This window comes from Thunnus maccoyii, chromosome 13 (assembly GCF_910596095.1).
Source record: "Thunnus maccoyii chromosome 13, fThuMac1.1, whole genome shotgun sequence".
Taxonomy (NCBI): domain Eukaryota; kingdom Metazoa; phylum Chordata; class Actinopteri; order Scombriformes; family Scombridae; genus Thunnus; species Thunnus maccoyii.
The window spans coordinates 6,399,878-6,425,593 of NC_056545.1; the positions used below are offsets into that span (position 1 = coordinate 6,399,878).

Below are 25,716 nucleotides of genomic sequence, written 5' to 3' on the forward strand. Positions count from 1 at the left end.
GAGAGCTCTCGGATTGTATCTGTTGATAATTTTACTCTTTTTTTTTTAAGGCCCTGAAAGGAAGTTTTAACATGGAAATATTTCTCATATTAACATGAGTTTGATGAAAAAAAACAAAACAAAACTTGTCAAGTATAAATCTCAATACATTCATTGTACTCACACGCACACTTATGCACACATATATAAACAGGTATTTACAAAAGGACCGAGTGGATGTCTGCTTGATGACTGTTTCCACGTGTCCTTGAAAGTTCAAAATGATCAAAGATGGCGACAGTGATGATGATGTTGGCAGTAGATTTGTAGAAAACAAATAGTTCATGTTGTTTACAGAAGAAGGAAGCGTTTCCAGGATGTAATCAGAAGGAGTCCTGAATGCTTCATAAGAGCCTGTTAACCACAGTTCTCATGACAGCAATATTTGCAATAGTTTTTTAGTGTGTGTGTGTGTGTGTGTGTGTGTGTGTGTGTGTGTGTGTGTGTGTGTGTGTGTGTGTATATGGGCATGTGTGCGCTGATTATGTACCGCATGTTTATTTAAAATCAACATACTAGGTTCTCGCCTGATCAGTGATGAGGACAGACACCAAAATCATCTCATAGTTCCTGGTAGATCATTAGCTCTGGTGCTAAGACTTCAGCAAACACTGTGTTGACTGATAACAGGTGACCAATAAAGGACACAATGAGAAAATGGAGAGGTTATGAAGCCTGACAGCACGAACTCTTGCATGATTTACATGACGGTGGCTACGACAGCAATTAAAAGTAACTGTGCAGCAGATGAAATGTCTACAACAGATATACTGAACATTAAAAGATCCCCCTCTAAGTGATGGAGGACAAAATCCACAGTCCTCGTTTTGTGCAAAGATGTATTTAAAAATGTATCTGAAGTTAATATGAGGTTTCAGAAGTCTGAGTTTATCAAATTAAGTGGATATCTTCCACAGTTAGTCTTTTTTAGTAAAAGTTCCCTCTTTGTCTTTCCCTGGGCAGTGTTTTCCTGTTGAGACGCAGTGAAAGGACTGTAACAAAAAGAGGGAACTTGGCACTAAAAAGGCTGCAACTTTGAAATATATTGACTTGATTTGACTAATTTGGGCTGCTGAAGCTTCATATTAGGTTCAAATAGATATTTAAATACTTTTTTTGCACAAAACAAGGACCGTAAGCGCTTTAGGAAAGATCTCCTAATGATCAGTATGAACAGGAGTCAATTCAAGTCAGTTTTATTTATATAGCGTTAAATCACAACAGAAGTTATCTCAAGGCACTTTCACATAGAGCAGGTCTAGACTGTACTCAACGTTCCCTTTTGTGCAAGTACTAACTCCCTTTCAACAGGAAGAAACCTTGAGCAGAACCGGGCTCTAGGTGGGTGGCCATCTCCACTACAACTGTCACTGTTCACATCAGATTCCCGTTGGCCTATAGAAGGTGTAAACTACCAGGTGAACCCTGTGCCACATCTGCTTCTTTCCCTCGCCAGAGAGGAGTTTCACCAGGAGATCATAAAGTGTAACGAGAGCTCACTCTTTCTCCCTCAGACTCATCCACTGAACAGGAACCAACCAGCACGTGTTGCAAGTGCAGAGACAAAGACACAATCCCTTCACTGGCTTCCCACCTTCAAAAACACCACTAGCTGCATTTGTTGGGAGCACCAGAACAAAACCACAGGTCCGCAGGGATGATTTTGGGGCTGTATCTGTTCATGATTCCTTTAACGCTGTTCAGGTTCAGGTGGGCTGTCGTGTGTGGATACTGCTCTATTTGTGTGTGCTTATGTGTGTTTGTATATAAAAGGTATGTCTGTGTTAATTCTGGTGGCGTTTCATGTGCAGGGCAAGGTGGTCGGAGCGTGAGAAGCAGCGGCTGCAGGCGACACATTTGAAAGGTTTGGCTCCGGTGTGTTTCCGGTAGTGCCTGGTGAGCTCGTCCGATCGGGCGAAACGCCAGTCGCAGTTGTCCCATGTACAACGGTAGGGCTTCTCGCCTGCAAGAGAGAGGAGGAGAAGATGTTAGAAATATACATAACATTTTCTCTACATTAAAAACAAGATGTTATTTCCTGCCATGACAAGACAGTGTCCTTGCTCATGGACAGATTTTCAGGATTTTAATCACTGACATTTCACCAGACACTAACCGGATTTGGACCAGAAACTCCTCACTCAAAAGACCAAATAACACCACGATGGCAGTGAAAATTCAACTACAAAATGATTCTAAATTAACATGAAAGTAATACAATAATATAAACGCTTTAATTCTATAAACTATCAGACTTGATTCCTTCCTTCCAGGCAGTGATTGATTTCTCTTTACATCCATTTGCAATAAAAATCAACTCCCACATACTTGAAACTTGCTCGAAATAGATAAATCATCACATTTAACAATATGACACCTTCATTTTTTTTTTGTCAAACGTAACATTATTGAATGGTAACGCAGGAAATTTGTTTTTGTTTGACATCCTGAGGCTTATTTTTATAGTTCTGTCCATCATTTCTATCAGTTAATATTTTAATCACAATGTAATTGCTGAAATCTGGCGGTTTGTTTCCTACCAGCCTGTTCCTGTATTATTGGATGCGGCTGTACGTCTAAGTGGGGGTATAATCGGTATTTAGTCATTGTTAAATGTCAGTTAGCTGTGTGAGTGAGAGAGTATGTGCTTGTGGTTTTCAGAGCTCCCTTCTGTAAACACCCTGCTCATTTCCATGAAGCCAAACGGTGAGATAAAAATTGCACGGTGCAACATTTGAGACAATGTGCTCCACCACTATGTCAGGTGTCATGCACCCATGCACCCATACACACACACACACACAGCATATAACAAGATATCCAGGTTGTTTTGCTCTGTTAATACATACAACTTTATTTATGAACAACAAACAAAGGAAGAGGTCGCTTCATTCACAAACCGTCACAGAATTTAAAAAAATAACCCGTCACAACTGCAAGATGTTACTTTCATTAAATTCTTGACAGGGTTCAGTTTGTGACAAGCTGACAGCAGTAACTGCTGTGTGTGTGTGTGTGTGTGTGTGTGTGTGTGCCATCACAGCTCACTTTGTTAATAAAGAGTAAAAGGTAACTGACACACCTTTATTTACAGTTACATTTGTCATTGTCAGACCAAGTGCATGTGGTTGCATGTGCCCTAGGTTAGGCAATCCTCAAGTAAAAAACATGTCTTAAAGCAGGTTACACCTGAAGCCTGGAGGAACTCTAAAACGGCTTTTTTTTTTCCATCCCTGTAGTCTGTCTGCAGTTTTATTCTCTCTGATCCTCAAAGGCAACTTGAGTGACTGATTTATTTGATTATTTCAACATCAATTCCTGACATGCTACCAACTCTTTTGAGTTTTTGTGAGGTTATTAATTCATAATCAAGATCATTTTATTTTTTCACAAGGAGGCATCTGATTAATGAATGCCTTATGTGAAATTCCTGCTCGCTGGGGTAAAAGCCATTATGCCTGGGGGGGTTTCACCTACAACTACAGAAAAACTACCTGTGTGCAAGGAAATGTGTGCGAAGCCTAGGATGTGCTTAAGACACACAGGACCTGGGCCGACAAGTCCACATAACTAAATGACAGAATGGGTTGTTTGTTTTGCCTGCTAAAACCGCTTTGTTAAAGGTACCCAGTGGAGTTTTTGGCCACTAGGGGCACTATTGAGCAATGTTTCACGAGTGATGAGGATGCACATGCAATTACATGCAGGTAACGCAATACACATTTATGCCAATGGTTTTACACTATTCCACTGATGGACAGCTGGTGGTAATGCACCAGAAAGAGTAGCGTTACACTGTCAAAACACACAAGGAAGAAAAAGACTACAAACTAGCAAACCTGGATGTAACAAAAGCACAATTTAAAATATATATATATATATATAAAAAAAAGTCTTTACAAGTGTTTTATGAGGACAGAAATGCATTCATTATGTTTGTGAATGTAAACAGAACATTGTTTATTTAGAAGAAAACCCTACAATGTACCTTTAATATGAAAAATACTGATTAGAGGAGCTTTAAAAATGAACCCTACACCGGCCTTTCACAGTGTGCTTTGCTCTAATTTTTTGTTTCATAAAAATAATAATAATAATAATAATAAAATCCTTGTTTTGGAATGAAACTTTTGATAAATAGCAAAATATATCCCTAACTCATGCACTTACTTATTGTACCTGTAATGTTGATCATCTAGGAAATAAAGTGTATGCCGCCTTTATATAATTATGAGGTGGTTCGGGATACATATGTATGAAGAGAGATAGCATGTAGATTGGAAATTGAAAGCACTGAAGAATAAACCTAACACGATACACCCAAACATTGACATTTCTCTGCTGTGGCACAACGTGCTATTGCCAAACAGTGAGCTAATCATCAACAAAGAGAAAATAGCTCTGTTGAATAGGCCCGTATGCACACAATAGGAAAAAAAAAAAGTCATCTTTCATAGCCAAGCTGGAAATTAATGCCTGAGAATCAATGTGAGGCATGAGCACAAACAAAACTGAGAAGGAGATAACTAAACAATGAGCCTCTGCTGAAGCCAGATTCCTTAAACTGTTTGGTACTTTTCTGAGCCAAAAGTAAAAGAGTTCATGTCTTGAGCAAAATATTAAATGCTGTTTATTTGTTTTTGAAAAAAAAAAAAAAAAATCTGAAAGTTCATCATACCAGGATATAAAGGATCTAGTCTGTGTCAATCATTGGTTTATAAAACAAGGACTCAAATTAATATGATTCAGAATCATTCTTGTTTTTTTGTCTCGTAATGTTAGCTCAACATCCTCCATCTTTTTCAAGAAGTGTTTTTCTATTGAACCAAAGTGTTGTCTGGTAGATTTTTAATACCTCAACATGTAATTTCTAATCTGTGTCCTCGGCTGAAAATTCTTGAGGAAACCTTTCTATCAGCCGGCGTCGAGGGAGTGTGACTGTCTTTGGCCATTTGGGTCATCAACTGCTCATTACCAGCATCGGCCCCATTAGTGCTGATTAGATAGCTTCTGCTATTGACCATCAATCACTCTCTCATAGCCATTAGCAAAGTCAAGGGGTCCAAAGAGCAAAGGGGTGAGGCAGGTGACAGGAAAAACTGAAAATAAGGATAAAAAAAGAAAGGCTACATTTGTATGAGAGAGTCAATGTCAACAGTTTTTAACTGAAAAACAGCTTTTTGAATCAGCATATTTCTAAAATATCCCATCCACAGCAGTCCAGTAACTACTATAAAATGATTTTGGGATGACTAAAAGTTAAAAATAGTATTTAACAAATGTTTTTGAGTAAAGACTAGATGTTTTTTTACAGCTAGAAACATGGTAATAGCTTTAAAACACTTATTTGGGGTACCATGGATCCCCACGATTAAAACTGAAAAGGTTTTTTTAAAAATCCAACCAGCACCTAAACCCCACATGAGAGGCTCAGAAGTACTCCAGCCTCCTATCTGGACAATATCCTGTTTCTAGAGTTAACTGCTCTTAATGTGTGTGTAGAGGTGGAGTACAAATGTCTCCATATAAAAGGTTGAGGCTCTTGACCCGCAGGTGTGTTTGGTTTTGCTCTATAGCTGCGCCGTCGGGGTCAAAAGCACAACCGACTCTATCAGACTATTATCCCTGCGGGTTAGCAAACAGGCTGGTGAAATACGACACATACACACACACAGAACAAACACACTTCACTGGTATATATTTCTAAACAAGCTGCCAAAAAGGTCAGGTGCAAGCCTACCCTCTATCCATTCATCTATTCCTTTCCCTTTAGTGTGAAGCTGAGTTTTGGGGAAATAAACGTGTTGGTCAACTTACTACCTGTGAAGTGATGAGAGCAATGACACCAGCATCACTTGTGTATGTTCAAAGACCCTGTCCACATTATTGCACATTTAGAAAAGATGAAATTTATATATTTTTCCCTCAGTTTCATTGTTTTTTACCACTTAAAGCTGAACCTCCCCAATAAAATACAGTAGATCAACTTGAAAACAAAGCTTTTGCACTGTTATGTGGGGAACATAAACTGATCTTGAGCTGCATAATGACTGCCGTGTGAAAAAACTTTCACAAACATGGCCAATATCTTTGGGATTATCAGCTGTGCTGTAGTGTTAAAAGCCAACTTTTTAGGTTTGATTTTCATTTATATCAAATCTTAAATCATTCTCTAAAAACTGAAAATGAGTCATCAAGCCAGGAGAGTTAATGTAACTTTTATTCATGTAAGTTTTATTTTTGGAAAATATTTTCTCTGTGCAATGATTTGTAGTTGTGTTCAGTTTCTCTTCTTCTTTCCACTTCTTACAGAAACCAGTCTTTGGCATTTGGAGACATTAAGTGAGCTTTATTTCACACAAGAATGATTTTGGTATCTATGATCTCATCTCTTGACACTTAAGTTCACCACAGCTCCTGCTGTGCCCCCCCGACCATGCAGACATCTTCCTCAAAACTAAAAAAGGCACTAGCGCTGATAGGCCTTTACAGGCATTTCTACATAACAGACAGCAGCTGTTTGATCAGGTGGCTGATTAGAAACGGCCAAACTATTATCTCTCTCTGAAATCCACAAACACACTAATGTAGTATGAGTGCACATCTGAACATGTCATGAACCATAACGGACAAACAACAGAAGTCTCACCCACACAAACACAACAAAACACACACTCAAATGTACAGCTATAGTGCATCAATCATTCAGGGACACAAAAGGCTTTTGTTTCTGGCTGCTGCTCACGTTTTAAGGAACGTACACTGTATATTTACTCTATAGGAGGCTTCACGTCTCTCTGAACCTGCTGGATGAAAACACACTTATTCCTACTCTGATTCCTGGTGATTATGTCTACAATAAATACACTAAAATAATTGTCTTTTTTTATTATTCATATTACTCAGTCTGACTCAAGAATTAAACATTAAACTTATGTTCATTTCCTGAAGACGCATCATTAATTGCCACCAACAATAAGCGGTGCAAAGGTCAGAATCATAGTGAAATAACAGGAGATATAACAAAATGTTTTCACTGACCCTTAATTATCTTACATAAATATCAGACATTTTTTGAAAAGAAAGAAAAAATGAGAACATTTTCAAGATTTTTTCAACAATTTCATCAACTTCAAACCATTCGTGCCATAAATGACTACACCCAGTCCAGTATAATATGTTTCACTGAGTCAAAGAGCAAACATGTAAAAGGCTCTCCAGTACGCCCATAAACTCTTTGTGGACCTCTTAACTTTATCAGCTCAGTTAGTGTTTGTGAAGAGGGCTGGAGGGATCCTTAATCAGGTTGATAGCACTCTACTCTTTACACACATGATTACACAAGTCAACGTGTAGACCTCTGATGGCTGCTGAGGCCATGGTCAAGGTTGGCTCCCCGCACCAGTGGGAGAGGCAGATAAGTTATGATAGCAGAGCTGACAATGACCACAGATAGTGATGCAGTCTCCCTGCAATTTGAATCTGTTTGTTAAATCTAGTTTTGTTTACAATTTGCCTTCTTCCTTTATTAAAACTTTACTTATCCAAGTATAAAGTTGACTCAGCATGCTCATTTATATGTTTTGCATTCACATTTGCCTCTCAGCTGAGACTGTACACAACCAAACTGGTCATGTGCCGGCTGCGGCCACAGGAAGTGGTTCAATGCATTCGTGGGTCAGAGGCGTCTCAGCAGTAGTCGCTGAGGGAGGGCTGAGCTATGCCGCATTCATGTCATATCTGAAATACCGTTATCATGAGTTTCAGACTTGTAAATAGTGTTCGCGTCAACCTCCAAGTTGTAATTATGAAAGAGAAACTGGAATCTTTTTGAAAGCTCCGACATATATATATATATATCTATATATCTATATCTATATCTATATCTATATCTATATATCTATATCTATATCTATATATCTATCTATCTATATATATATATATATATATATATACATATATAGTACCATTCACAAGTTTGGACACATTTTCTCATTCACAGATTATAGACATGAAACCTGTAACAATGGGTTGCAAGTAGATATAACTTAATTTTAAGGGTTCCTAGTCAAAAAGAGTGGGAACCAGTGCCCTGTTGAGGCTGTTGTGCATGTTCATTTCAACAATGTGTGTCTGTCAGTAAGTCAGTTAACGGGACGTTCGCTGTCCGCATCGCCTCAAAGCCCTGCAACAACAACAAATAACCATGCTTCCTACGGGGAAGTGAGGAGCTCTTTTCTAAAACAGGTTTAATCATCAATTCGATATCACATTAATAACAAAACTTCCCCCTGGTGCCAGATGGTTTTATAGCTGTAATTTGAAAGACAGCCACAGATGATTCAACTATTGAAAATTGGAACGCTAAACATCCAAACTTTAATCCATACTCCTTCCTGATACTGATATTTCCCTCTAATGTAATTTACATTTGTGTTGAAGTTGAAACAACATACTGCTCTCTTATTGCTTTACTGTGTTGTTTTGTTTATCATTCTCACTGCATATTTTACTGCCTATTTGTTTTTTTGGCTGCTTTATTCTGCTGTCCAACTTCCCCACCGAGATCCATAAAGTTTCATGTTATCTATTTATGACCACAGGGATATCTGTTTCTATTTGCACATTCATTCACGTGTTGGCTCTTTGTCTCTGTCACTTTTTTCGCAATTGGAGGAGCTCTGCAGCTTTTATCGGATGAGTAAATCTCCAAAATCCACAGGTTTCATTTTACAGGAGGGAAACACATCGATACCAGCCTTCCCCCATTCTACAACCCCCCCCCACCACCACCACCACCACCACCTTCCTCCTCCTCCATCCTCTGAAAAGGGACTGAAAAGCAGGAGTAACTGGTTTGGCCTTCGTTTTAACAGCGCATCTTCCCTCCTTCCCCTTTCCCCTTTTCTTCATCCTCCCCTCCTCCCTCCTTTCTTTGTTCTCTCTCTCTCTCTCTCTCTCTCTCTCTCTCTCTGGGGAAGCTCAGAGGACAGGTATGAGCATGTATAAAACATGGTGGAGAAAAAAGGCGAACTCTTAAGCAAACAAATGTCGCTTCTATGTTGTTTTTTTCCTTTTATTGTGTTTTTCATCTCTATTATAGTTACTGGGCGTATCGAAACTGGCGATGTGACAAAATATGCAGTATACAAATAAATAAGCTGAAGCCAACTGAACTCTGCACCTAGTGGTTACAGAGGTGAGATTGTGACTAGATGGTAGCTGGTTTGAACTTAGCCTGGAAATCTGGACAGAGAGGGAATTTTTTTTTTTTTTCTCCCACCAAGGTTGAAAATGTGAGTGACCTCACACATTTTAATGGATTTTCTAATATCTAATTTGAAGTTTTCTCACCTGTGTGTGTCCTCTGGTGTGCCTTCAGATGAGAGCTCTTTGTGTAAACTTTAGTGCAGCCTGTAAAGAAAGAAAACAGAGAGAAATCATGAGCCAGGCAGAAATATGCTCACCTGACACAAACATAAAGCTCAACATAAAGCTGGGATCCAAGGAGAAAATGTGCTGCAATTTACCAAGTTGTGGGTGTGTTCTGTAACTAAAGCCAATGAAATCCTGCATGATTCAAGCTGCCGATTGTCAAAAAAGTATGCAGCAGTAGAGCTTTATTATTTACTGAGTGTGTCTGGGGAAGATATTAGATTGCATACTGTATTATATATGTTGCCTAAGGGTCTCTACACATGGACAGTTGAATGAGCTGAGCATAGAGCACAGTGCAGAGGCAAAGTGTAATGTAGGTTTACATCACCAACATGTGCCATGTAGCAGAAAAGCGCCGGGCAAAGGCTGTGAATTTTACATGTCAGTCAGTCAGTGAGCGGTAAGAACCCAGCGAAAGAAAGGTTTGAGAAGAAGATCCTTGCTCCCAGTGGAGGATTATTCTCTCATTCTATGAAATATTTTTCTTAAATGAAGACAAACATATAGTGAGATCTACTGTATTTGCAGTGAGAAGTAAATAAACCACAACAGACCTGGGTAGTCACAAAAGTGGATCCTCCTCTTCTCCAGCTCAGGGTTGTTCCGCCTGTTGTATTTGGGACCCGTCAGGACGCCCTGGCCGTGTGTCATCAGCATGGCGTGAGGAGACAACCCTTGCACCTTTAGCCCTGCCAGACGCTGTTGGTATGGAGGTGGAGGCTGGTTTGCTAAGCTGAGCAGCTCAGCTTGACCGTCTGGGCTCCCTGGTTGGGAGTTTGGGGGCGAGGGTGGCAGGCTATGGGGGGCCGTGTGCTGGGATGAGTTGGTCATTGAGGCCTGATAGTAACCGTGATGCTGATGATGCTGCGGTAGCTGGTGCTCTGCCATCATGTAGTTTCCATTTGTTGTAGGCAATGTGGCGCTGCTGAGGTTCAGCATGGTCCTGCCGCTGGAACTGGATGCTGCCGGGCTGGTGTGCGACAGGGTCATGGTGAGGTCGGAACAGCTGCTGATGGGCATGTGGTAGACCTGCGGTTGGGGAGCAGGGGGTCCGATGTGAAGCTCTGTGTCTAAATTCTGCTGCTGCTGGGACCCTGTGGCTACGCTGACCACTCCGTCAGAGCTCATGTCTGGTTTGATGAAAACGTTGTTGACTACAGGCGGCACACTGAAGACGGAGGTGAAGTCCGGCAACGCCTGGGTGGCGGTGGTGGGGATGGAGCAGGGCACCTCCAATCCAGGTTCTATCTTAATTTGCTGGGGTGTGAGGGTCTTGGTGTTGGGCCGGTAGAGGCCTGTGCGAAGGTGAGTGGTACTGGGAAGGATGACGTTGATGTTAAGGCTGTAAGGGGTGCCGGGTTTCTCATCTGAGAAGTACTCATCGACCACGGAGGCGCTCTCTCGTCTGTACTTCTTGTCACAAGTGTCTATCATGGGACTCAAGAGAGGACTGTTGACCTGGGGGAGGTATTTGTCCATCTCCAGTCGAGTCTAAACAAAGGAGAGAGGAGGATAAAGGAGGAATTTAATGTGTGTAATGAAACTGAAATTTACTACAACGCTTCACTCATACTCTACAATGTTTTGTACTGTTTATTGGTGCATCAATTTTGCGCTTTCCCCCAACCTGCTTTATCTTAATTAACTAAGCAATTTACCAAAATTTCCCAGAATACCTTTCAACTTACAAAAGAGGAGGAGCATGAACCTGTTCTCAATCAAAGGTGAACAGACACAAGCCACGAGCACTGAGGTGTGTCCAGCATTGCGGCTGATCAAACTTACAAACCCCACCTGTCTAGGAGTTGCAGTACATTCAACTTGAACGGCAACTTAAGGATAAAAAAACAAACAAACATGTGTCATGTGACAACAGCTTTATAGGAAATTAACATCATTTTAAGCCAGGAAAACTATCAGTGAGTAAATTGTTGCACCATCACCGCTAGAATTTGGGATTCTACCTCCCCTGGAGCATTGCACGTTAAAATCTTGTGGTACAGCAGAGCACTTGCTAATGCCAATCAAATGCTGACATTTAAAATCGGAAAAGCTTTCTGTGGAAACATCCAGAGTGGCAGTGCCTACTGTTGGGCAAAATATTTGCTTAACACCGACACGGATGGAGTATTTGTTTAACTGCTGTAATTATTTTGTGAGATTAATGGGCTGCAGATGGTGATAAGGTGGTTGTGACATGGTTCAGTTCCACACAAAGCACAGTTAATAGAAACAAATGAAGGCACAAGATACGGAGGCTGAAAGACACAGTGAAATTGAGAATGAAAACAGTTAATAGAGTTAAAAGAAAAGTTTTAGCGATGGTGGTACCAGGACTTCCTACTCCATCATCCTCCCCTCCTTCATACCTCACATTCCTGTTTTCCAGTGGAGCTCACTGCCCTGACAAATAGCCAGGAACAAGAATTAGGACCTGCATCCAAATTCCTGTTATGTCCTCTTGCCTCAAGGGCTGTGTGTGTGTTTCATTAGTTAACATCGTTTTGCATGTGTGGAGATGTATTAATAAGTAATGAGTAATTGTTAATGTGATTGATTGGAATCACAATTGATTGGAGTACACAATGACGCGACCACAGTAACAATCCCGGACTTTTTCATAAAAATATACATCAGTTTGGCAATTGATATACAAACTTCAAACTACTAGATACACAATTAAAAGTGTTTTAAGCGCTGCCTGTACAACAGCCTTTCCCCAGGAAAGATCCACGGGGAAACAGGAAGTGATTTGTTTTACATTTACATTTCAAAGTAACTGTCAAGTAAAGAAAAGGGGGAAAGTTAAACAACAGAATACAAGCTATAATGCAGACACAGAGTTCAGCTACATCAGATGTGTTTCAGACTGAACGTACAGGAATTTTAGCTGAAATCTGAGTTGAGACTGAAACATAGAATCTGTGGATTTGCAGCTGCAGGTGGGTGCAGCGGGTCAGTAAATATGCCTTTCTAGTTATAATACATTGGATTTGTTTCTGGTCTTATTGAACACCAGAACTTTAAACATAAAAACGATATAGCGTGGGGTTTCTTGTTTGAGGCCAGGCACTGGCATGCAGAGAGTATACTACCCAAATGACAACCCAGACTTTCCTTTTGTTACTTAACCAACTCATGTAATTAAAGTAAATTAAAATTACCAGCAGCAGCAAGAATTGCTGACTTACACTCTCAACTCTTAAACATGGTATTGCAACTTTGTGCAAGGCTATGAAAACCTGTTTTCTACAATAACACACTTCGTTGAAAAAGAGTGACTTCCACACAGGAATCAGAATTTGATGAAAGAAAAACATTTGTTGCTTTTTTTTTTTTCTTTTGTTGCTGGGACTGTCAATCAGATCTGATCAGACGTACCTGTGTGACAGCTGTGGAAATTGTGTCTTTGTGTTGAAATACAGAGAAATGTTTTTTTAAGGCAACAAGACTGGACAGGTAGAATGTATAAGAAAATGATTGCAGGTATTTTCCTGTTGTAATCCAGATGAACTGGTGTGTGTGTGTGTGTGTTTCAGTCTATGAAGCAGACAGTCACTCCTTTAGAGGTGCACAAGCCGTTAAATAAAGAATCTGATCTGCAGACCACACACACACACCCAAACGCATAAATGCATGTGTGTGCATGCCACAGAAATGCAAAAAAGAAATGCACACAAATCATGGCATGCACGCAGATACACATTAATTTACCAGCACACCTAACTACACACCAGCGCACACACACACATACACAAACAGGTAGAGAGTTCCCTACATGGGTGTGGCTGATGGAAGTGGTGATGCATGAAGAATAAACCGAAGAAAAAAAAAGAAGCTCAGCCAAACCAAAACAAAGGCTGAAGGCATGAGAAAGATGCAGCGAAACCTAAACACTGTCAAGTAAAAATAGACCTGCCAGACAAATCTGATCCTCACAATGACAACAGATACACTGAGGAAAGGATGGATGGCGAGACAAAAGGGGGAGGAGGGGGAGGGTGGAGATAGAGCAAAAGAAAAAAAACAAGAGCCACAGAAGGGAATGACAGAAAAACAAATGAGCAAGAAAGAGAGAGAGAGAAAACCACAAGAGATGAAAGTGAGCGGCTCATTATGAAACTGATACCGATGCGTGAACGAGGGGGATGATCTGATGGTGACTTCTGAAAGGATTTAAAGTGGCTGTTGATCAGAAACTCCTGATGGGGAATCTGTTAACATTTCTAAGAAATCCGGAAACAAACAAACAAACAAAAAAGCCAGAATTCAGAGAAACACGATGTTCAGTTATGATGCTGCTGCTGCACAGACGTAATGACGACTTTCAGTTAGGGCTGTAACTCTTTACTGATTGATTCATTGATTGATTTTTCAATTCGCATAATTTAAAGAGCACGCTATTGCACAATAATCAATAGATGTATCAGAAATGATGATGTTCACAGCTGATTTGATTTTATTGGTTATTTGATAAAATGTCAAAAACGATGACAAATGTTCAAAAATGTACAAAAAAATAAAATTATTTATAAAACTGCTCACATTTGTGACCTGCAGCATCAAACCAAACTACTAATTAAATTCCAAAACTTGATCATTACAATTAAAATACTTTCCAGTTGATAAACTACTTATCATTTCAGCAGTGAATTATTATGTTCTGTGATTAAAGTGATCTAATTACAGTATTCTCACATTTTACATGAGTTGTGATGATTAGTCAGTTAATCGATTAGTTGTCAACTATTAAATTAATAGCCAACTATTTTGATAAAGAATGACTCCGAATAATTAACCTATTAAGAAAAAAAAAGTCCAAATTCTCTGGTTTCAGCGACTAAAACCTGATTATTTTCTGGTTTCAGTGACATGACTGATGATATATTTGAGGTGTGGACTGCTGGTCGGGACAAAACAAGACATTTGAGGACGTCATCTCAGCATTTGGGAGACAGTCATCGGCATTTTTCACCATTTTCTGACATTTCATAGACCAAACAACTAATCGAATGATCAAGAAAATAATTGATAATGAAAATATTCATTAATTGCAGCCCTATTTTGCATCTCCGGTTTCATGACATTTTGAGCATTTTCCACCAGAAAAAACAGAAATCGTATCCGAGTTCCTAAGTTGTCTTATCAGTAGGAGCTGAACTGTATGAAAACATCCCCCCCCCCCCCCTCCCAAAGTAATCAGAACCCGGAGTGAACAGTGGAGTCCTGGACTGAATCGTTCGTCGGATTCGGGACAAATGACCTAACGAGGTGCTGATGTGCTCGAGGTCGCGTCCAGCAGCTGAACAGGCTGCACAAAGGGAGGCAGAGAAGGCCTCGTTTCAACGCTGTTATTCTGCAGCACTGCTTCAAGTGCCAGCACATCAACACACAAGACACACGCACAAACACACATCCCTCTTTTAATAACCTGCTTATATATTTTCATACATGAACTTTAACTGCTGTTTTTTGCGTGTGTATTGTATAAATTTTGTTTTAATGTGGTTTTAATTTGTCAGCTGTAATTTTTCTTCTTGTTCTTTGTGTATGTGAGTGGGTGAGAGAGCAAAAGTCAGAGTGAGTAAGTGTGTTTATGTGCGTTTATGCATATTTATGCATATGCATGTCTCTGTGTTTTACATCTGTATGTGTGTACATGCTTAAATGTCTGTATATGTTTTGTCAGCGGTGCTCGCGGGCCTAATAGGTGTCCATCACTCATCGCTGGTGAACTCACCCGGCCTTGTCACCAGTGCAATCTGAGCACTTGGTGAAATTAAAGTCTGGGGTATTTACTGAGGGAAAAAAAAGGAAAACAAAAACAGCCTCTCTGTTTCTTGCTCACTGAGGGCTCCTGTGTGCCTTTCAGGACAGGACACAAACAGGCCCTGTACTGCTGGGGTGCTGGCAGCTGTAACCCTTGGGTGCCCTTGGCCATGTCCCCTGCAGGTTTGTTGTTGATCCCTCTTGCTGTCAGATTCACCTGCATCTTTGGACATTTTCTCTCTTTAGCCTCTTTACCGGGCTAGACGTGCAAGACTTTGTGCATAAGGTTGACGTTATCTGGCTTGCAGTTTCCTAAAGAGCAACCAACTGCTGTTCTGCACCAAAAATTTAAATAAATCTAACATCAGACAAACTTACAGATACCTTTACTCATGTATCTGCATGCATGCAGTTTAGAGGTATGTTGAAAGATGAGGTTAGCCTGGCTTAGCTCAATTCACAGATTTCTATGGGAGCAACTATCAACAAAACATCTCCAGTGATTGATGATCTAACTGAGCCACACATTGTAATTTCATGTATTGTTGAAGTCACGAACTTTGCACACACGCTCAGCAAACCATCCACCAGTAAAAAACAACATCCTTAAAAAGCATAAATCATTTAAAATTAGTCCCTGCTCAAAGCAAATACCTCCTCATCCTCCCTTTCCACTAGGGAAATTAAAATTTCTGGTCAGGACTTGCAGACTTCAAGAACAGTTTGATTTTACATTTTTCAGTCTTCAAATCATCAAAGGAAACTTCAGTTATAATTTAAACAGCTAAAAGGAAACCTTCGCATTTTGATGTTTGTTTATTTGGGGTGTTTGTCTTATAAGTTAATAATGTTGACTAGAGGCACGGCAAATTCAAAAGGCGACTGAGTCGATGAACTACAATTCAAAATGTCTTGGTATCGTTTCATGAAGTAAACGAGGAGAATATCTCCGGGTCAAGAATGAGTCAGTTAATGATTGGAGAACATGTACAACTGCTCCGCTATGAATCCTTCTGCCCGATAACAAACAGTAAGAGTCTCTTATCAGCTCTGCTCAGGTTTATTGGATGGAGTGGGAGTTTCCATACTTCTGGTCCATCTAACATCCATCCTTGACAGGCCTTCACATGTTTTAAACCCATTTTCTACAAAGAGAAAAACTTTACGCTGCTACACATTTTACATTTTTCTTCTCATATTGCTTGCAGCCATTGTTTTCCATTCAGTGCACTAACAGTATGAAAACATCTTGTCTGCTTTTGCTGATAAAGTTATATTATTGTTGAATGCGGTTGTTATGATTTTGAGAAGCCTGCACCTTGTTACCACACAAAAGCATGGATTCCACTAAAATAAAAACAGACAAGATGTTCACGGATGTTCATGTGTGACTCGAATTTATTTACAAACAAGGTCCGACTGGCATCTAGGTAGTTTCCTTTTTCCCACACTGTCAAAGAACAAAACCACTCATTCACTAATTTCGCGTTTCTGACCAATCAGAGCTCTTCCCACTTCCAACTATTTAATAAATTGACTTGTGGATCTGTAAAGTCATCAAAAACTTTTTCTTCTTATGAATTAAGCTGATTGATTGAGAAATCTTTAACAGTAGGGCTGCAACTAACAATTATTTTCATCATTGATTAATTTGTCAATTAATCAATAAGTCATTTAGTTTATAAAATGAGTCTGCGGTGATGTCTTCAATTTGCCTTTTTTTTTTCTGACCAAAAATGCAAAACCTCAACCTTTTATTTACTATCACATATGACAAGGAAAAGCAGCAAATCTTCACATTTGAGAGGCTGGAACCAGATAATATTTGGCCTTTTTCTTTGAAAAATGATAGAAAATAATAATTTCATTATCAAAATAGTTGCAGATTAATCAAATTATTGTTGCAGCTTTACTAAACAGGTCGTTAAACCACATTTACCCATGTTTATTTCATACTGAACAATGTATCAGTAGAGAAACAGTCAAAGCAGCCCTCTGACCTAAAGTGTCTGAGTTATAAGGTCCGCTATATCAGACCTCTTCCCCTGCTAACTGGCTGTGTTCAGTTTTCCTTTATGGCTCTTAGGAATGCAAAGGAACAGTGGTCATTCGCCTTTGGATCTCCATAAAAGCAAGACTGATAGCGCCGGGGCCTCTTGGTCTGCTCGCTGTGAATCAACGGAGTAAAAATCATGACAGGGTCGTCAAAGGAAAAAACAAAACCTTTGAGACTGTGATGATGTTTTATGACCACTGATGGAGGGAGAGATAGGGAGACTTATTTTGGCCTCTCAGGACAGTGACTGATGAAGCCAAGAGTGCCGGGAATTCAGTGTAGCTCATCTGTGAACATCTGGTAAACTGAAAAGATTTATTTAGCATTTGGTAACATTTTGGTGTTAAAACATCTCATTACTTGTGTCATGAATTAAAGTTTATAATGAAGACGCAACATAAAATTTCAACTAAAGTTTGGCTTGTTAAACATCCAGAAAACAGAAAAACTGAAGTCCAGAGGATACTGTATTGTGTGAAGCAGAGAGACAGAATGCTACAACTAAATGCTACAACTCCTCAAGATCCAAGTTCCCATGTCTTGCTTGCCACCTGCTTATTAAAGTGAAGGGACTCAGCCCTGAACCTGATCAGGCTCACTTAAGGTGGACTGATCCTACGGAGAAATATCTGGCTGCTGAGCAAAACTCAGCTGAGGCTAGCTGGTTGAGCTGATGTTGGCCGGTAGGAAAATTTTATCACTCAACCCTATTGCAGACCACAGGTATTAGGAAACAGTAGAATATGACTGGACTGTCTGTAGGCAAGCGTGTACTGTCTGGTACAGAGACACGGCTGGGCATGATGGGTACAGATGACATCAGCATACCAAAGAACCCAAACAGAGCAGAACAGCATGAGTCAAATGATGAATCTGCTCAGTTTCTGGTTGGTCTGCTGGTAAACTGAACACTCTGTGTTAGGATCAGACTGATTGATGTGTTTGAACATACATCAGGTCGACATTAAATAAAAAATGCAATTTCTTGTGCTGAAAATGCAGCCATTTACACAGTCCTGAGTTTACTGAGATTACTTTGCAGAACAGCTGAAAGCAATTTCTTTTACTTGTGGTATTAGTTTTGTTGTTGCTCTAAAGGTCTATTTAGAACCAGCCATACTGCTCATTTTCAAGCACATTGTTTTGTGTCCAGTTCAGTTTGTTGTCTTGGCGGTGGAGAACGATAATAATGAAGCAGTCAGACTGACGTGCACCCAAGAGTTTGAAACACAACAAGTAGCCCAGGTCTGTGGATTGAGTTGAGTGCTGCAATAACCTGCTTATTATCTTACTCTGATCACATCTGAATTCTTGACTGAAGCTCACTATGACATCAGAAAATACTCAAAAAATATCCAGCTGTGAGCATCTGTGAGCTTTATGGAGGCCACAAAAGACCCAACAGATAACTAACAACATCTGTGGCAGATGAGATGAAGAAAAATGCAGCACTGACAGACAGCTAGCTGAGTCACGTCAAGTCATTTTTACACAAATCGCAAATTTGCCTCAGGGGGCGTTACAGTCTGTACATCTCCTGTCCTTAGACCCTTGGTTTGAATAAGGAAAAACTGCCTAAAAAACTTAAGAAACCTCAAGAAGAGCAACAGAGGAGGGATTTCTCTCCCAGGATGGACAGATGTGCAATAGATGTTGTGTGTACAGAACACAAATGATAGAAAACAGCATTGAGCAAGATAACAAAATCATAATGGATTATAATAGATAAAGCTGAGCACAATAACAACAATCAAAGAAAATGTTAAAAACAGAAATCCATAAATTCAAAGACCAAAAATTAAAAGTTGGAGCTCTGCTTTTGCCTCAAACCCATTTTCCAATCTCAAAACCAAAACTACAATACATTTTTAATAAATAAAGAGAAAAAATATCTCGGTCTTCACAGATATTCAATTTTCTCCAATGAATCATGTTGTTTCCTAACATCACACCTCTCATCACCAATCACTGTGGGATTGTGCGAGCTCAGACTCGTCAGCAGACGCCTGCTCAGATGCAAATCAGCTGCGTGTGTTGTCCTGGAAGTCAAATCATTAGTCAAACCAAAACCATTTCAGCCTTTTGCAGCATGAAAAACATCTTCCAGCAACAGTGGGCCAAAAAAAAGACGTGGGGATGTAGGACAATATACCGATATATTGGTTGATATGACACAAACCATGTGGAAAAGGGTCAGTCTGGTCAAAATAATGACATCAGAAACATCAACTAAAACACAACAAGCTCCAAGTACAATCCCAGGATGTAAAAAACATTGCAGCTCTTGAGACAAGAGTCATTTTAAACCATATCTGAGTATTGATCTCCAGGAATCATTAGGCGTGACTAGCGACATGCTCTTGATCTGTACGCCATTAAGTTACTCTGTAACTTCGCCTGTCGTCTACGCTCAGTCTTACAGGAAACCCATTGCTGATACAATGACAAAAGAATCTGGAAATAGGTTTCATATCAGTTACTTATTCTGTCATTACTTCTCATGGAACATGAACAGATTAATTCAACTTAACAACAAGCACTGTTTAAAAGTTTCTTTTGATGAGCAGGCTTCAGTCCTAGGCTGACAAAATGTTGGTATTTGTAAAGGCCGGATCCTGTGTAATGTAATGATAACAAGTCATTTCTAAAGAAAACTGACAAAGTTCTCTGTTCCACTTTCTCAAATGTGAGAGTATGCTGCTTTTTTAACATTGGGCACTGGGTTGTGATGGGTATTTTTCAGTTTTCTGATACTATAGAAACTAAATGTTTGTGCTTTCTACTGAACTGATGAAAGACTAATGTCTGCCAACAGACATTTATATAAATCAGCAATATTACAATACAAATTGGATCTTTGTCATTATGTTCCTGACACTTCCTGTTTTTTTTTTTACTGGTTTCTTTGAAACTCCAATATATCTGATTTGATGCTTTATAATACAGAAATGCCTGAAAATGAAGTAAATAGGTATGCCTCACTTCTGCCAAAGTATGTCATGCAAAGTGATTAAACCCAAATTTTCTGGACATGCTGTTATATCATGAATGCACAGTATTTATAACCCTTACTCTACCAGCTCTGTTATCACACAACTGTCTTGAGTTGTTCTGTGACGTGAGTGATTGCAACATTGGAACCTTTCTCTACCCTCCACGCCATATAAACGTGAACACGGCACGAGCAACAGTTGGCCACCAAAGTATTTCAAAGTCAACATACCTTTAAGTGATAATCTAATTGATTTTCATATAATCTGATGTCTATTGTTGATAGCATGAGCAACAGATTAGCAGCATAAATGTACTGAATACTTTGTTTGGAATTAAAAAATGAACAAAGTAGTAAGCATGAGCAATCATAGCCATCATGGCTGAACAGACAAGGAAACGCAGGCCATGTAGACAAAGTATCATAAGCCAGGTGACCTCTGACCAGTGCAGAAACAGACACAGACTAGACATAAAAAAGTCTTCCTCTTTAAATAATCACTGTGGTTTTACACTTCCAACGGTATGTTAATTAAAGGGGAAATTGTGGGCCTACTGTTTGCTTGCTGCACTGAACAACAAACACAGACTCATTGAAAACAATTACGGAACCAATTTTGCAGGATGATTTTCCAGAACAATAGCCTTCGGCCAAAATTTTTCCAATTGCTACTGACAAATTACCTGAATACCTCAAGTGTAAAGGTGACAAAAGGAACTAACGGATTCAACAGTATGTTCTTAATTCCTCCAGTGACTCAGAGAAAACTAATTATAAATATATTCATATTAACAATAGATCAAATAACTACTGTATGTGTAACGTGAAAGGGCTTGTAGTGATGAACAGGGACACAGTAACAGATGAATTTTGAAATTCAGCATTTTAGCATCTTTCAGCTCACTGTTTTGGTTTAGTATCCTGCAGATTGACTGTTTGGTTCAGTCTGCTAACAGCTTTTTTTTGGCAAAAAAAGAAAAAAAGCTCTGACAAATCCACTGTACGATACACACCCAGCAGTAAACGGCAGACACACAAGTCTGCAACAAACTGATGAACATTGTGCATCATTTCACAGATAGTGAACCACATATTTTCCTCAGGAGGTGGCGGAGACCAAACTAGAGCAAAAACAGGAGTTTTTGTATTAGACACTTGACTCAAATGTTGTCTCATATCTGCTGGATGTGTAAACAGGCAACTGCTTGCTAACACATTCACCATAACAACTTCATAAGGTGATAATATGTCAATGTTGTGTTTACAACTTGTTGCACAGCCCCAAAGTTACCAAGAAAACCACTTCAACTGTATGAAAAAATTCCAGACTGCAAGTTTGCTAGATTTAATTTCACTCCATTTTCCTCACAGGCTTTGAAACACAATTAAAAACAACGGTAGCCAAAAGATCAGTGAGCTTGTTTACAGACAGGTTTTTGACAAAATTACTCAGCAGTAAGGGGCATGTTTTGACATACACAAAGACAACATTACATGAAACCAAAGACCTGCATGTGACTGGTGTCTCTGGAGCCTCATCAGCTTTTTACTGCTGCTGTAACTTTCTCATGAGGTCGACCTTTATCATCCTCCCTCTTGCCTCGAGGCGGCTTATGGAGATGTGGGCCCTGCTCAGACAGGTCGGGCAACATACTGCTGTCACGACATCAGCTCAGTTAAGCGGTCTTTAACACACCAACACAATGACACAAAGACATGTCTCAGAGGGGAAAAAAAAAGGCAAGAGGCAGGCTATTTTTGTACCCAGAACTTCCCAGAGTGCTTTGCTTTAGTCAGAAACACTGTGTTTGAAACACAATTAGAGAGAAGAATAAAAGGATGAAATGGAGAGTAAAAAAAGGGTGACAGTGAAAAAAACAAGACAAACAGAGAATGACTTCCGTGGAATGCGTTGTGTGGAAACCAACAGCATGCACCTTCACAGTAAATCAAGAGCACATAAGGTAAACCATTTCGGCTTGTGGTTGATATTAATCTGCCTGTGGGGTAACTATTTCACTTAACCTGCCGTCTTTGTTCTTGACAAAGTCATGCTTTGCATAACACTGAGCACTGCATGTTACAGCTGCAAGAAACAAGAGAAAAGCAGCTGAATGTTGGCCATTTTGTCTTGGGTAAAAGCAATACTACATATATTTGTAAGTTGTCATCATACGTCATTTGAAGCAACAATGTTTACCATCAGAATAGAGCTGCAACAAAAAGACTGAGGACTGTTGATCAAGTGAAAACAAAATATTTTAGGTTGCATCTTGGGTTTTGGAAAAAAGTGATCAACATTTTTCACTATTTTCTGACAGTTTATAGACCAAACGACTCATCCGTTCATTGAGAAAATGATCAACAGATGAATCGATATGAAAGTCATCGTTAGTTGCAGCCCTACATCAAAGAATCCACATGCAAACAAGCAAGTTTTTCTCATAATGCTCGAGTCAATAATTGACAGCTAAAACCTGTTTTCAGCTACATGACATTATGATTCATGGAAGCACACAAACCAGTTCATTTAGACTATAAAATGTCTTTTCACTGTTTATGACAGCCATTGTGTCTCACATTTATCTGTACAAAGGCAACTCTCTGTGTTTCTCACATTGCACAGAAGACAAAGGATAAAACCTGAAACAAGAATGACTGAAACATCTCCTAGAAAAAAAAAGACTCTAAGCTTTGTCATGCTGAGAGAGGAACTTCAGCCTTCACCTTTTTGGTCATTATTATACCTGTTTAAACTTACTGATATATTATATATAATATTTTCTGGGTGTATGAAGACTTGGTTGGTATGGATAGAAGAAAGCAAGTATCAGTGGACACATGAACATCTGTATTTCTGCAGGTGCTGCGTAACAAAAAATACACAAAAGAACAAGTCACACATCAACCACTATGGGACTTCTTCAGGTAAAAGTCTTCCCGAAGAAGACCAAGCATTGTCATGTGGAATTAAATAAGATTTGTGAACACTTTAGCAGTGTGTGCGTACTTTTTTGTTCTTTCATGGATAAAAGAAGACATAAAAAATATATATACTACTAATATGGCAGCTGTATGATGCTGTAAGGACAGATTACTACAGATGTCTTGACTCCTGATCCAATAATATTGAGTATCTACCAATAACAATAATAAAATAACACCGATATTGGACTTTTCTTGCATAACACGGCTGCACAATGCTCACTTAGCCTGTACGCATAAATTCAAATTACGCAGACATACAGAAATCTAGATATTAATTGTTAATCAGTTTCTGGGGCTGTACTTGTCCAGTGGACAATGCCAATAAAGTCAGTTCAAAACAGATCAACCACGTGACTGCGTTCGTTACATTTTTGCATGAAAATCAACAGTACAAGCTGGGCCCTCTCTACAACACTTGATGCTTTCTGTGGAATGTGTTGCACGCATGTACAACACATGAAGAAGAGTGCATCATATCCATATGCATCAAATCTTTCACCTATAAAATCCACTGTAGGCGTACAGTATTGCTGTTCGTGTGAAATGCAGAGCAGTTTTAGCCTCGGGTCTCGGGGTTGGCTCCCTGTTTACCAAACACCTTTGGCGGGAGGCCAAACTCAGCACCGTCCGAAGGCATCCGGTTTCAGTTTGCGCTGTGTTGTGATCACGCAGGGCCAACGTACAATCCACAGCCATTTAACTTTAATGCAGCTGTCATGTCTCTGCTGTGATCAGTTGTTCATGTTTAACAAAAGAGGTGCTGGGGAGGTCACAAAATGTTAATCCTTTTTGTTTAACTTATTTTCTACAATTGATTGGCATGTTGCCCTGCTGTAACACGACATCTGCTACTTCCTGAAACGTTCAGGCACATTTCTGGCAACGGAGCGAACGAAGTGTTCCCGGGACACAGACAGGATCTTTAAAGGAGCATGATGATTGATGAAGAAGAAGCCATTTTGCAGACTAAGATTCAACCTGCTGCTCCATCATGTGATCACATCCCATGACTTTTGCAGGCAGAGACGGCCATCATAATGTGAGGAAACAAACAGGAAACCACATAGCACATGCACTCAGGTTATATCCAGCCCAATGTACTGTAGGTGTTAAGTAATCCCAATAATGAAGGCCAGCAGGGTATTAACTTTACAGTATATTGATATCAACAACACAGCAGGTATAAATTGTGTTTGTTTTCAAATAAACTACAGCAATTACAACACAGCCAACTACAATAAGCTAGTTCTTGCTTTTCAGTGATGTAATGCATCACCTTTTCTGTATCCATAAATTATTTCCCATCATAAATCAATTACAATCATTGCAGATGCATATTAGAGGCTTTGAATGTCATTATATATATGTATATGTATATATATATATATATATATATATATATATATAAATACATATCTTAAGAGAAACTTCAAGCTAACTCTACTAACTGCACATCTCCTAACATGAATAAGGAATATAAATAAAGTTTGATCAAATATTACAGAGCTGCCACTAGTTGCTCCAAACAATTTATGTGTGAACTTGCGTTGTCTAACATGTCAGGTGTCTGTGTTGGACTTTAACCTGCCTGCCTGTACAGGTGAGCTGCTCCCTCTCACAGGTAAAAGCAGCCTAACAAGTGGAAAAGAAAAGCACAACATGCAGCTCAACGGTAATTAAATGGTTTTTAGCAGTTTTGTTTGTCCTCAAAACGACTTTCTACTTTGGCTGAAGAACCACCTGCAGCCACGTTGTCAGTTTAGACGTGAAAGTGAAGGGGAGAAATAAGTTATTGAAACACCCGGAGGAGCCGGATCTCCGGTTCACCAGGAGCCCGGCCGAACCTCAGCGGGTGGCAGTGAGTCTCACCGCGGGTTTGACGTCCTCAAACACGGACGAGTCCTCCGCGCCGTCCGCTCCCGACAACCTCACCGGCTTCAGCTGCGTGAAAACCGCCCTTTCTTCTGTCGCGTGCGGCGGATTAATGGGCAATCCTACACTCGCTGCCATTTAGCTTAATTTAACACTTAATCAAATATGTCTTCAGAGTTTGGCTTAGCCTAAAAGTACATTAAGATTTCTAATATTTTCAGTTGAAAGCTTCGGGACAAGTCCACAGCCCTCCCCTCTCTTCTGGCTCCCAGGTAGGTTTTACCTGTGCTCAAGTATGGACCTGCTACCTGGAGGCTACGGTCGACACACATAACAGCCAATCAGAGCAGAGGATGGAGCTCGCGGTCCAATCCGCTGTGTTGAGGAAGGCGGGACTCACCTGGGAGATTTCAGAAAAGGAGGAAAATAACTGGAAGGCATCAGGCAAAAGCAATGTTTCATCTGCTACTCTCTCTCTCTCTCTCTCTCTCTCTCTCTCTCTCTCTCTCTCTCTCCCTCTCTTCTCTCTCTCTCTCTCTCTCTCCTCTCTCTCTCTATGTCT

General features: G+C 39.8%; 1 protein-coding gene across 2 annotated transcripts; it reads right to left on the reverse strand.

Moving 5' to 3' along the window:
• Positions 1-1,094: 1,094 nt before the first annotated feature.
• klf5l (Kruppel-like factor 5 like) lies at positions 1,095-25,398 on the reverse strand. 2 transcript variants are annotated; one of them, XM_042431528.1, is made up of 4 exons: positions 25,152-25,398; positions 10,032-10,968; positions 9,394-9,453; positions 1,095-2,002 (listed from the first exon to the last, which is right to left on the reverse strand). In XM_042431528.1, the coding sequence occupies exons 1-4, from the start codon at positions 25,290-25,292 to the stop codon at positions 1,824-1,826; spliced, it is 1,317 nt and encodes a 438-aa protein (XP_042287462.1). In that variant the 5' UTR covers positions 25,293-25,398; the 3' UTR covers positions 1,095-1,823. The 2 variants fall into 2 exon arrangements, with proteins under 2 accessions (XP_042287462.1, XP_042287463.1); XM_042431529.1 differs by lacking the exon at positions 1,095-2,002 and adding an exon at positions 4,742-5,138.
• Positions 25,399-25,716: the final 318 nt, after the last annotated feature.